This window comes from Dermacentor variabilis, chromosome 1, assembly GCF_050947875.1.
Source record: "Dermacentor variabilis isolate Ectoservices chromosome 1, ASM5094787v1, whole genome shotgun sequence".
In the NCBI taxonomy this organism is placed as follows: Eukaryota; Metazoa; Arthropoda; class Arachnida; order Ixodida; family Ixodidae; genus Dermacentor; species Dermacentor variabilis.
Genome location: NC_134568.1, coordinates 285885837 through 285899923, shown reverse-complemented (window position 1 = coordinate 285899923; position 14087 = coordinate 285885837). Strand labels below are relative to the sequence as shown.

The following is a 14087-nucleotide window of genomic DNA, read 5'->3' as shown; positions in this document are numbered from 1 at the left end:
TGCCTCTCTTATCTATTCTGTAAAAAAAAAAAAAAGTATCAAGTAATGTTGCATCTGTTGTCATGACTTTCAACACTTGCTTCAGTTCTGTTAGTCAAACCCGATTACTAAAACTAACCTGGGTACATTGAGTTGCGCTCTATGTAAAACATTCTAAATTTATTTAGTGATGTTCATGTAAAATAAATCCTTTAAACGAACTGGGCATTCGATATATCTAACCCTGAGCCCCTAAACCTGTGCCGTAAAGGCACCTGCAGCAGGGTTGTGTTTGTTTTTGTTTTTCGATCACGAGGTTGAGCACACTTGACAGCATGCTTAAAGGTAATCGGATAGTATGCGATATGATGCATAACCCAACAGAGCTACAGACGCTACCAGATTGCCACATTACTTACGCTTCCTGCTGCAAGCCATATCGTCATGGGGTGTTTCAGCACTGTCTCGCAACTTTGTTCTATTGTCTATAACAAACTTATCGTAAAGGACTGTTGTGCCTGGCTTCGAATATATCGAATCACTTGATAATCACTTGATAATATTTAGTGCCCAAACACATTTATGACAATCATATTTGACTGTATTGGTATTAAAGCATCATATCTTACTCAAACATATAAAGAGCACTGTATGTGTGATATATACTGCAGTATGTTTGTGAACGATTGTGTAGTGCCACAAAGTGAATTGGGAGGTGTCAAAAGAACATTTCCTTCAAGGTTTCATTAAATAGTGCTGAGGAGCAATATTCATACAGGTTCCATCTTAGAACTTCAACAGTCTTGCTTTCTATTTTAGGCTTTATTGACTTCATTTTAAATCCAACCATGGATGTGTGCGGAGACCTCTTGGAAAAAATACTCCTTCAGGTTTCACAAAGAACTACTGAGGACAGCATTTCAGAAGAAGGCAGCGAGAACAAGGGAACAGGTGAAAAAACATATCTTTCAGTTTCATCTTTTTGGGGGGAGATGGGAGAATGTCACCACTTATTTCTAGCAGGAAAAACAATGTTTTCTTTCAAAAGTATTCATTAAGAGCTCAATAGCATCTCTTTTTTTCATCAATAGGAGAAAAACTGATGTCACCATGAAAATAAATAATTAATATTACTTGTTACACAAGTGTCACTTCCTGTTACATTCATGGCTTAACAAGTAATGATTGGTTCCCTGTTCCACTCTTAAAAACGGGAACCTCTTCTCCTAACTTTATAGCTACAGAAAGGCCACAGTATTTGTCATTACATATCACCAGGGTTTTAATGGCATTTTGTACTGTCATCTCTGTCATATAAACACCACTCTCTTTTTATCGACACCCCAAGATGGGATCAGCATTCTGAGATGATGCCAAAGCGGAGAAAAAATGCATGCATTTTCATTAGTCACTTGGAGAAGTGTTTCTACATTAAGATAGCACTGTGCAAAGCTTACAGCCACTTCATGTGGTAATGATAGAAGATTATCACCTTATCGTTAATGGGTGTTTCTGTTCAGAAGGGCAGCATGGGAGAGTAGCATGACCAGTGTGCCTACAGTATGCTCTGTTGGTGTTTGTGCTAATGCTGAAATGCAAAATTTCTGACAACACATTGCTATAGATGGATATTTTAGAAAGTAAAATATGATTCTAATGGCCATTTTCTTTTTTGTTAATGCCAGAAAGTAGTTAGTTGTTTAGGTGATTGCCTTTAAATTTGTATGTACAGCATCCTTATTCATAGATCAGGGAAACAGGCGCAGATGTGTGTCTTTTGTGAAAAAAAAAAAAAAACGTGTGCAAGTTGGGTGCCTAGCATGATGTCCATTCGCAGTACTTGACCAACAATGGGCCATATCAGGTGCATGCTTCTGCAAGCACTTCATATTAATAAAAATGGTTCGGTACAGAGGAAAAGGTTATACGTCTTTGGTGTTGCATTATTCATGAAAGCTGACATCAGAAACTGCTAGTCATAACTAAATATCATTAACTTTCTAGTGAAAACTGTTTTCTTGTTGCGATTGCAGAATTGAAACTACTAGGTGCTCAAACCATGTCTTGGTCTCTCGAGACTCGCATCAGTTTCTTGATGACTTCAGATCGTCATGAGTGGTTGTAACTTTTTGCCTTATGACAAGCCCTCCTGACAATGTAGATATGGCAGTAGACATTGTCATCATTGCTTTTATTGAATTTCTCACCCTATTCACAGGTTTATTTGGATCCTAATCATGTAGTTGAAGCATATTACATCGAAAAAATGAGCCATTCTGTTAGTTTTTTTAAAAGAGTAGTTAAGATATATCCATTCACAAACTTGGGGTGAAATGCATTGTTGCTCCACTTTCCCAGAAAAGCCTTCCTAAAGCACTGCAGGACAAACTTATGTAGAACACCAATCTATTTAAATGCAGAATAATTTTGGGGATGGATATATAGAAGTTGTGGGTAGTCTTTCGCTGTTTCTACTGTGCTGTCTTTAAGAATTAGGCATCTCTGAAAAATACAATATAAAAGGTTATCTTGCAGCAATTTCATTTCATTTATTGTATAGACTTGAAGGCCCCAAGGCATTACATCAGGCAGGGGCAAATACAGGATAGTACAACTATGTTATTAAAATGAATACATGGGATGAAAAAAATACAGTAATGGTGACAGTAACTATACAAGAGTAAGTAGGTATGTAAATCAAACACATTACTATGTCTGTAAAGAAAAATACACAGAATGAATAAATACAGTAAATACAGCCATTACTGTAGAATGGTTACTCCGTTGCAGTTCACCACGTACTCTTATATGTATCTAGTCAAAACTATACAAGCTTTTATCATGCAGAGGCACTGAGTGAAGATGATGCCAAGGCACAGGATGACAGCAAAACCAAGGATGATGCCAAGCAGCAGAATGACAGTAAAGAGGAAGATGCCAAACCACATGAAGAAGGCAAAAAACAGAATGAGGAAAAAATTCAACAACGCTCACTTCCCATGGTTCGGCCAATACGCACAACAAGCACTACAAGCATCACAAGTCTCTCAAGCATAACAGCAACCAGCACTGATGAAGGCATCAAATGTGGCAAAATGGAAAGTGCACCTTCTTCACCAAGGTCACCAAAAGGACAACTCGCCCCCAAAAAGCTCAAGAGGCCTTGGCTCAAATACTTGGAAGAGAACCGTAGCATGTGGCAAGAAAGGGCAGCACAAGGTAACTTTTTCTGTGTGCAACCTTTTGTGCAACCTTCTGTGTGCAACCTGAAGAGCTTGCATATGCAACAGGCACCAAGCAGGATGGCATTTTGCAGCCACATTTCTGCATGAATAAATGCACTTATAGCAGAGGTGCCATATTTTCTTATAATGCTGTTATAACTTCAAAAATAAGAAGGTCTTGTGGGATTTTACTGCAAATGTTAGAAGCATCGGTCCCACAGTGTCAAGGATTTGCCACTCCCTGATGTACCGTATTTTCTCGACTACTGTCCATGGGTAACACATGTTCTCATGATGTGGAGTATCTGTGGGCATAGACCATAGATGTTTTGACTCTTAAGATCATAGCTAAAACTGAGGAACAATACCAAGGCAAGAAGCCACAGCAAAAAACCACCAGCCATTGCTGCAGTCCCTACTGCCAGCATGTGAATCTGTTGACGATCATCATCATAACTATTAGAGAGAGAGAGAAAGAGAAAGAAACGTTTATTAATTTTTAAAAATATGTGCACATATCAAAGGCTGCCCTAGTGATATCTATGGCAAGGTGCCTAGATTCGCTATTAGAAGAGGGGCACAAATTGACACACGTACAGAGGACAGACCAGATCAGCACCACATGCCTTAGCAGCTAGAAATAAATGTGTGCACTTGCCCGTGCACTGTGGCTCCTGCTGATGCAAGCCCTGCTTGTTATGTAAATTATAGCAAAAAGCATAAACATGCTAGCAAAGGAAATTTTAGAAGCCTACGATAAAGTGGAGATAGATGCAACAAGTCCGTACACTTACACCATTCAGAAAGCACCTCATTGAAACTTGGGGCATGAAACTGTAAACCATCTATCTTTTTTTTTTTTTTTTTTTTGTTCACGCGTAGCCTTGCGATTCTGCGTATGTCTTTGAGGATTGTGTGCAACATATATAGACAACCTTTGAAGGCCTAGTAAAACAGTTGGTGGTGGTGCTCGTCTTGTCTGGCTCACTCTTTACACGTGTGTTGATTTGCACCTTTCTTTAAATAGCTATCTTTCGCCAACAAGCCCAACAAGAAATACTCCTACATCATCATTATGCTACCATATGTAGCTGCTCTCTGTGCCTAAAACATGACCTCTGCCTCCTGCCACATACTCCATACTTATTTTGTATGTTGCTTAGGCCCCCAAATTCATGGTTGTAACATTATGGCCTCACTATAATGGCACTAATGTACATGTACTGCAGTACCAAAGTATGAACCAAATGCCAAAATATGTATGCCATACAGCTGTTGGAACCTACATGAAATTCCCAGAGTAGCACAAGTGACATAAAAGAAACAAGCTCTCTCTGGCCAGCTAAGACTACTGTACAGACAACTTACCAAAATAGCTTAGTTGCGGCTAAAGAAAACAGTGTTGACTGTGCTATGTGTCTTCATTGTAAAGCAACAAATTGGTGTACGAGGGTGCCTAAGTTCCATTATTGTAGTCATCTTTGCAGTTTTTGGCACTCTTTGGCCAGAACTGGCCCTTGCACCGTTAAAACGCATTAATCAATCAAGTAAATTAGTAAAGGAGTTCACAATAATTGACACACAATTCCACTGCTGTGAAGGTGGATTACCAGCAAACTTGTTTAGCACATATATATGACATAGAGGTGATAGGAGCGCCCAGGAAGCAGTTAAACGAGTGAACATAATCAGCAGCTGGGCGGAAGAAGGTGGTGGGAAGGGGCACTGGCCTCCCTGCCTATATAGTTCTCTCATATCAGCTCTGCCATCCCCTTATATTAATTTTTTCATGCGACCCGGTTATAACAATGGAATTTTCGTGGCACTTGAATATTGTTATAAGTGGATTCGACTGTATAGGCAAGCAAATGCAGTTATAGTCTCAAAAATATATCCGCACATAATCAGCTTAAACGTACAGACAGTAACGCATAATAAGCTTGGTGCAAGAAGCATGTGTGGTATTGAAGTTTGGCAACCTTTCAAAGTAAACCTGAAGAACATATCCACAAAATCCAACCGGTTACATTCTGAAACTTGGTAAACTGAATTGAGGGATGTAATAACTAAACAGCATGAGATTTTTGTCTGATTTCTTACATCCCTTGAAACCCCACTGTTGCCTTCTGCATTCACGGGCTTTTGTCTTCTCTCTAAAATTTAGATGCAGAGGCAAGAAGAAAACGAGCAAGCCAAGGAAATGAAGCAGTGGAGTCTAATCGGGCAGAGTCCATGCCGGTGGAGTCGAAGACAGCCTTGCTGAAGTCCCAACAGTCCAAGCCTTTGGATTCTAAAGCCTCCGAGGCCAAGCTGCTAGAGTCCACATCCACTGAGCCTCAGCCTACAAGCTCCAGAGCACTTGAGTTTATGCCAGTAGACTAGTCTCTGCTAGCACATTAAATTGAGTGCTAGCTTTTGGAAGCTTTTTATGAGCTCGGCCAATTCAAATGTTCACTCTGACGTTTGTGCACCTGTCAACATTTGCACGGCAAGATGCCCTCGCAGCTACTCTTCATTGTGAACAAGTATATGCCATCAAGATCTACATATGTGAACATTACCTTAGCTTAACTACTCCACCATGGCGAAATCATTCAGTCTCGTTGCTTTATTTCCCTTAACCGAAATATATGGCACCTAGTTTTGTCAGTGCATTTTAGTTGAAAGCATAACTAGCTTCCTCAAGGCATCTTGTCTTACGCAGCATGCACACACATGCAGGCATACACGCACTTGTACACAACACACCCAGGCACTTTGAAGTCATTCCTTCCAGTCTGCCCTCATTCTAGCTCACATTGTTTGTCACACTAGCAAGATATACTAGCTAGTATTCGACATGGGCACAAAACTAGCTGAGGCTTTTCAACAAAGCTAAGCTATCATGCACACTCCAGGCAAAGGAATACTTGGTGACAATGTAAGCTTACTGTTGGCTGCTTTTATTTATGCTTCCGAGATGCACATTTTGCTTTCTTTACCTCATTATGTTCATTCTGTATGCTGTGATTATTTAAAACAGTCTTAAACCTACGACCTATACAGGTTATGTATATTCATATAGTGAATGCAAGTTTTAAGAATCTTTGAAGATGTCTCTGCTTTTTTTTTCTTTTTTGTGCTGTGATTTGTTTTTTGATGGCTTTCATTCCAATTTTTCAATTGCATCAAGTATAATGAAAATATGTGAGGCAATGTACATTTATAGTTCCATCCTGCTTATGAGAACTAAGCTTGTCTTCACTCGGGGACTACTGCAGTTTTCAACATGTAATTGCGTGCTGCTTTCCTCACTCTACTCTTCCAAAAAAAAACTTTCTGTTAAAATTCCCTTAAATTCAAGGCGCATTTACCACCCAATGTCTTTTTATTTAAGGCTCGACTTTTTCAAACAAGCCGTCGGTTGTTTGTCTGATGTGACTTAACTGTTAAAACATTTCTACACTGAGGTTCTACAGCAAGCAGTGCACACATTTTAGCAGCATCAGTGCGTTGTCGTACACGGGTGAAGAAACAGTTGCAGTGACCTTGTTGCAGTGGCCTGTTGCATATGGCGATAGTTGCGCAAGTTATGTACAGCAACATTTTGCTGTGGCACTATGTGATAAAGATGTTCATTGGGTAATATGCTTGACAGGGAAGGCTGATAAGATAGTAATGTAAGATCCTCATTGTCATCTCTTTTATCTATTTAAGTACAATATGGTTTAACCTCTTGTCTAAAGTGAAGCTTGTAACATGTACATAGCACAAAGGGGTAAAATGTTTCCTTGAAACCTTAAAATAAAGCATGGCCTTACACTTTAGGCTTGCCCTTAGCATGTGATTAAATGCAGACATATTTAATTTGCGATCACTCAATGTAGTTCTTCACTTAATGCAGCTAACCCCAAGACAGCAGCGCCTTCAGATAGGGATGTAGTTTTGTATAAAAGATGCAGTCATATATCAACTATTTTATCGTGCAGAACTATATGCAGAGCATGAACAGGTATTTTTGCAAAAAAAATAAGGAATAACAATGTCCACACCAAAAAATTTAATTATAATAACCATGTAATGTGGAACTTCTTGCATTATTTACTCCCAGTAGCGGTACTGTTATCAATGCAGTGATTTTACTGCCTTATTGCTTTACAATAACACTAAAATATTTGTGAAGCCTCTTATTTTCTGTTGCAGCTATTTCAATGCCATGTAACAACGAAAACGTCAAGTGTATTGTCTTATCGATTAATATAAGTTATGTTGTATTCATACATGGTAAGGAATTATATATACACATATAAAGGCGTATATTATATACACATAAAATGTTATATTTACATTTCATGTTGACACCATTATTCCAAAGCAACAAAAAGCGCTATCCTTACTTAAGGTGGTCTACTATCCAGTTTCACACTGATGCCCGTCTTATTGCAAAAAGATATTTTCATAGGTCGGGGATGTGCATAGCAACGAACCATCAGTGTTTTTCCGGTATATTGTTATTTTTCGTTTTCCTTTCCATCACGTTTTTTCCCAGTTAATACCTCCAACAAATGCTTGAGCATAGGCTTGCTTTGCTTCAGGCTGACTATCATATCAATGATTACTTCAGTGCTGTAATTGCCATCTATGCTTAAGACAGTGGCTACACCTTGGCATTTTGCTTGCCACGTGACGCTGCCTTTCAGCTGCAGGTGGCAAATATCTAGCGCTTCCCTAAACTCCAAGACTGTAGCAATGGAACCAAGATGGAAAAGCACTGCAGTATGTATCTAAAATATATTTTGCTGCTGAAGAAAGTCTTGTAGAACTATATATATATATAAATCATTACCACTTGCCAGGTTTTAATAGTACTGGCTCACTGGACCTTTGAAGAGTCTCAAGCAGCTTACAATGTACTGCTTTGAAATGTAGATCCCTTAAGATGTATATATGCACAGCACATCTTACCAGTATGTATGGACATCCTGAATGTATGAGATGCACTTGGTATTCATATAATGGTTGTGTACAAGGCTGCAATGCTACTCGGTGTAAAAGTTTTCTTGAGTGACAGTGTCCCTATCCTTCTAAGACTTTGCAGGCTGCCAGCGTGCCAAGCTGTATGTTTGCATGTTTCTCATCGTGTGTGTACAGAAATTTCAGACAGCCTCCAGGGACAAGGGACTGTGTGTTAATGAGTGAAGTGCACCTGTTTTCCATTTACGAAGTTGCATTTAATGTCAGAACAGTACCCTACAGCACTTCCACCCTCCAACTCCTCCATTTCCTGCAGCTCTCTGCATTCTTCACCCGACAACTTTTTTTTTTTTTTTATTCTAAACTGCTCTGCAACACCTGGGATGTTGCATTCACAAATTGCGCACAGCAGTGACTGCTTTTCTTGAAATAATACATACAATATCTTAAGTTTCAGAAGCCTTATTGTTCTGGCATGGCTAAATTCAGCTTCCTGGCTTATGCTAATGCGATAAAACAAAGAAGTGCTGCAAACATCATGATGCTTTGATTGTTACAGAAAATCTGAAATATTGTCCTTTGCTCTGCATAGGCTTTACAAGTTATGTAACGTTCCTAAAGGGCAGAGAAAAAAAAACACCGAATCCACAAAGTGGGGGGAAAATGGGGGTCATATAAGAAAAAAAATATATGCATAGATATTAAGCCTCTTGCTAAAATAGTGTTTGAAGTCATGCCATCAAATTGTGTAAGTAGAGGCTGTAAACATAGCTTGCGTTCTGCTCATCCTACATATACACACAAGAAAATAAATGAGCAAGCTTGCATACACCTTAAACTGCTATTGTGAACTAGTTTTCTCTACTTGACAAAAATGTATACAACCAACCTCACACTAAGCTATGGTCTAGTCACCCCTATAGTATAACAGAACAAACATTATTTATACTTTTTTGTCTTTCACATATATCTGTCCATTAACTGCAAGCATAAGTGCTCGCAATTTGTGGCCAACAGTGTAACAACCCATGGACCAGGCACAATGTTTCTTCCTTTGCACAAAGCTTTGCGCTCAGCACAGGCTGGACTGAAGGAAACTGAAACTTTGGAACATGTTTCCTGCATGGTAATCCAGCTATTGTACTGCTAAAAGCTTACTAGTGTCTGTAGTGGCTCAGTATCATATCTGCTAATGCCCCTGTTGCCATATAGTACAAAAAGCCCCCTTTGTGCTGATCTACACTGGAAGTGCATGGTACGTACATATCATGTTAAAAGTGGTAATTTGGACCAGATGGTAGATAGACTGTAAAACCAAAACATAAATAAGAAAGGACACACAAGGGCCAAACAGCATACATGTGAAGTCTTTCACCCCTACCCTTTGCATTATGCTAGTATCAACCCTCTTTGGTGTTAAACTCTTTTGCAACAGGCAGTTATAAGAGAGACAGCAGACAGCCTAGAGTCCTGCTACATAATCGTTTGTTGGCAATGCCATATCATTGCTCGAATCATGTACGCTGTACCGCTTTGCTAAATCTGAAAAACAAAACAAAAAAGAAACAAAAAAAACAGACTATGATGCACTTCTGATTCCAAGAAGTTGTGCTCCAAGAACAACAGTTTTGTGGCAAGAGTATCAAGCCATCGGTATGTTGCACAATGGAATGAAAAGGCTCACAGAAAGGTCATAGTATGTGCAAGGATATGGCAGCTAATACTTGAATGATAACCATCCCACTGTAGTTATGAGCCGCACTAAGCTTTAAGACAAGTCAATTTAACAAAAGTGCTGTGGGACTGCATCATAAATGCCATTCACCATATGATAAAACCAGGTGTCGAAATGACTAAAGCAAAAAAAGAAAAAGAAAGTTAAAATAAATTTCTTCAGTTACACTGACGTAGAGGCCAATTTTGTTTGAAGGCAGCTGCAGGGACTCTGATGGCCTGTTAGGAGCCTGCAAAATTGTTTCTCTAGATGATCGAAGGTACTAGAAATATGGCTAAGTCTATTTCAGTATAGAAAATATGTCAGCAGTTATACATGAAAGGCAATGTTGTCATCCATCTGAGAGTAGCATGTAGCTTACAAAGGAAACCGATATGGTTTTTGCAGAAAGAAAGCTTTCCATTTGAAAAAATTCATGTGTGTAGAACAGAACGCTAACACCTTTTCGCAGTGGTTGCGCTACTATATGAACAAGCCAGGAGGCTAGCATATTGTAGAGTGAAGATGAAATAATTGATAACTCAAGTCACAAGTACACAATATTGCAGCTTTATGCTGCTATCGAGTCCTTAGTGAAAACCTTAATAGAAACACCTATAATCTAATCAACAATAGCCTAATAGGTTCTTGTAGGGAGAACAATCACTCTATTTGCTTGCTGACAGCCAATGGCCCAGTCTAATAAAATATTGGCATTTTCATTAGGACCCATATACTTAATTGATTCAAGAAATGTCTGATGTTCAATTTGACCTAGAATATTGCACCAAGCTGGAAGCTTATACACAAACTATCCATGGTTGCCCATTGTTTCACTATGTGCAATCTCTCTCGCATGCTATATATATATATATATATATTATATATATATATATATACCACTTGGCCACTCAAATTTTTCTTGCACACACACACACATATATATATATATATATGTGTGTGTGTGCAAGAAAAATTTGAGTGGCCAAGTGGTTGCAGTAGTTCGAGGCAAACAGGTGGTATTATGGCAGATTATTAAGTTAACGAATGCTGTTCTCCAATGATCACTCCAAACAAAAATATCACTTATTTGAGGACTAACATTTTCATTATGCTATTAGTAGCAATTCAGTTTTGTTTTGTAGCATTCTGCTTATCCAGTGAATTATAAAGATCAATTAACATATTGAGTCCTATCAAAACCAAATGCCATTTAGTTCGAATACAAATTCCAACATTCACAAGTCTGCTACTACAACATACAAGGCCAGAAAGCTTTAGATATAGCAATCCTAATTGACAGTGGGTCTAATATGTAGTTCTGTATATCAGAAAGCATTGTCTTGCCTTTACAGGCACTAATACAAATTGCCTATAATCTACTATGCACCAAATGCCAATTCCTATTGGACTGGTAAGGAAACTAATAAACAATTGTACCAGACTAATATAAACTATTAGACTAATAAATCTACATCAAATACAAAGTTTTAAGGCTAACACAAAACTGTGTTGTAATATGAATTAGGAGTGGACGACAATTTTCCCTTTTATGAAACTTCTGCCGCCTTCCAGATTTCCGCAGAACTTATTTGCCATAATCTGTGAGCCGTTGTATATGTATCAGTGCAAGAAACACTCTTTCATGTCATAAATTTTTTTAATTGTTGCACCTCACATATAGCTTATTATTCCTTTATGTATGAGTTTATATTGCTGCACCCTTACTAGGCACGAAGGAAACAAACTGCCAAACGTTTAGTGCTAGGCCTTGGTGGTCGCCGCTAAAGCATTTGTGCAGTCATTTACTCAGCCTCTGTAGCCATGTCTGACTTATCAGGAGCATCACAACACCTACCTTGCAGAGTTCCCTGCAGCAACATTTTTTTTCACACAGACCACCTATTGTAGTGGGAATGTGCCAATTTTTGTCCACTACATGTACTGTGAAAATAACACATTCAGATAAAAACTTTAGTTAAGTCCACCACATTGCTTTATTTGTGTGGAGGCGCTCACTTCTCTATGACCCTCAACAAATGTTTAAATACCACATGAAGCTATTCTTGAATGGCCATGTGTGGATCCAGCACTACACATTGCTTAAGGAAGAGAACTGCAGGGCAAGAAAACTGTCAACAGAGCTTCTTCGTAGTTGTATAACTGTTTTATTTGCATTCATCAGCCACCCTACTACATGTGAGAACCTTGCAAAGTACTAGCGCTCCAATTTCAGTCTGTAAAACTTGATGCAGCTGGAGATAGGCAGCACATGATTGCACATTCATGACACATCTAACCAGCACTTGCCCCCCAATTCTTACAGGAAAACTGGACAGCTATAAGCATTAGTACGTTTTTGTTCGCTTGTTGAAACTGCACAAAAAGTGCAGGTATGAGCCACAAAACAATGCTTTGTAGCATTGTTATCTTTCTTTATTCATTTTTTTTTCAGAAGCAGCTAAAACACTTCAAGAGCTCCTGTAGAGTTCCATTTATTAATATTTAAAGATGCAACTCTGGCTACTCGAACAAAGCATCAAAACAAACTACTGCACTCCACAAGGTTTCACTATACTGTGTTTCCTCCGATCACTGACCCAATGTTTGTGATGTTCCAGAGTCTGACCACGTATTGACCACACTTGACATCTGTGTTCCAGCTTTCAAACCACTTACTGGTGTCAGCTTCTCTCCAAAACTGTAATGTTTGATTAGTTGTTCTGTACTCTACATTCTGTGTAGATGTGTACAATGCACATCGAAAAGTTTAATAGCCCACATGCATACTAAAGGACAACTATTGTGCAAAGTATCTTACAAGAAAAGCCTTGAAAATGCAAACCCTTATTCCATTTTTACCTCTGTGCTCCACAAGTTGGTCATCTGCATTGTTTTTGAGTGTGTAACCTCCTGTAATGGATTGTCCACAACTTTAGGGACAAGCTGCCTCATTATGTGCAGTCAGGAAATCTTGTCATAATAAATATGTAACATCTGACTATGTAAATATGATGTTTTTGGGCGACTGCCCATGACACTGTTGTCCAGTATGTAAATTTGTCAGTGATCTACTTTCTGTTACCCTTGTACATTCAGATTAGTAGTGATGAAAACACTGAATTGGTACTGCTTTTCAAGCATTTGGTACTAGACCACTGTCCTGTGTCAGTATAGATGTGAAAAAGGGAGGTTTAATCAGTGACACAAAGCACGCTGTTCAATATGCCACATTTAAGCAGAAAAGGGAGATATTGCTTGTTGACAAGTGTAACCTAATTTAATGTAATAAAGGATGACTTGTCAGTTACTGCCTGGTTCTTTCAATGTCACACACTAGTGTGAAAAAAAAGCTTGCAGTGTTGAACACATTCATCATTTAAGATTACAAGGTAGTGTACATGAACATTTTGCTTATCCCTACACAAAACACACATGTGTAGTTAGTCGAAACTTTCATGTACACTATCCCTACACTATCATGCTTATTTCTGCACAAAGCACATTAGCATGCATAGTTATACACGAAAATTTGATGCACATGTAACCCTATTAATGTAGCACATGGGTATGTTTAACATATGTGCAGTGAACCCCATGCAGAAGATAGGAAACAAAATTAGTCCGAGTCAATCTTGATGAATTACACTGACAATGGCATGTAGGTCCCTTTGTTTCCACCTTCACAAAAAGTAGGCTGCAGCATATTGGTACATTTCCCTGATAGGCAATGATAACCATGAGCTACATTATGTACTGTGCAAACTAATTGTTAACTTAAGCACATTTAATAGTAAATGGAACAGTGTCGGGTAAGAACACACAATCTATTTAAACAATCTGTTAGGTCTGATATTAATAGCACCTGTTTTTATATAAAGTATACATTAAGAATCATAATGAACTAACTTCCTATCTTCAGTATTCATTGAACTCAAGCTCACAAGTGAGCAACAGTGAATGTGTACACAGTGTTTCAGAACTGAAAGTTCGTTCAGTATTTCGTAAGAGTACGGAAGATGTGATAACAAAGCAATTTCCTCAGGATTGCTTTTACCACAGAGGCACACATTTTAATATGACTCAATGGAGTAATGAGACAACTAAATATGAATATTAGACTAATTACCTATTTAATTAAAAGAGTCAGATAACTGATTCCAATGCAAGACTTGAAGCCCATCTGATATCAAAGGAGTTCATAACTGGTTCAAGAG

General features: G+C 38.5%; 1 protein-coding gene across 6 annotated transcripts in view; it reads left to right on the top strand.

The window, feature by feature from the left end:
* The window catches only part of Pde1c (Phosphodiesterase 1c), a 658667-nt gene extending 645486 nt beyond the window's left edge, over window positions 1–13181 (top strand). For all 6 annotated transcript variants that reach the window (XM_075677462.1, XM_075677482.1, XM_075677476.1 and 3 more), the window contains 3 exons: window positions 799–930; window positions 2827–3198; window positions 5368–13181. In XM_075677462.1, coding sequence (XP_075533577.1) covers window positions 799–930; window positions 2827–3198; window positions 5368–5585 — 722 coding nt within the window. In that variant the 3' untranslated portion in view covers window positions 5586–13181. The remainder of the gene's footprint in view (window positions 1–798; window positions 931–2826; window positions 3199–5367) is intronic.
* The last annotated feature ends 906 nt before the right edge of the window (window positions 13182–14087 follow it).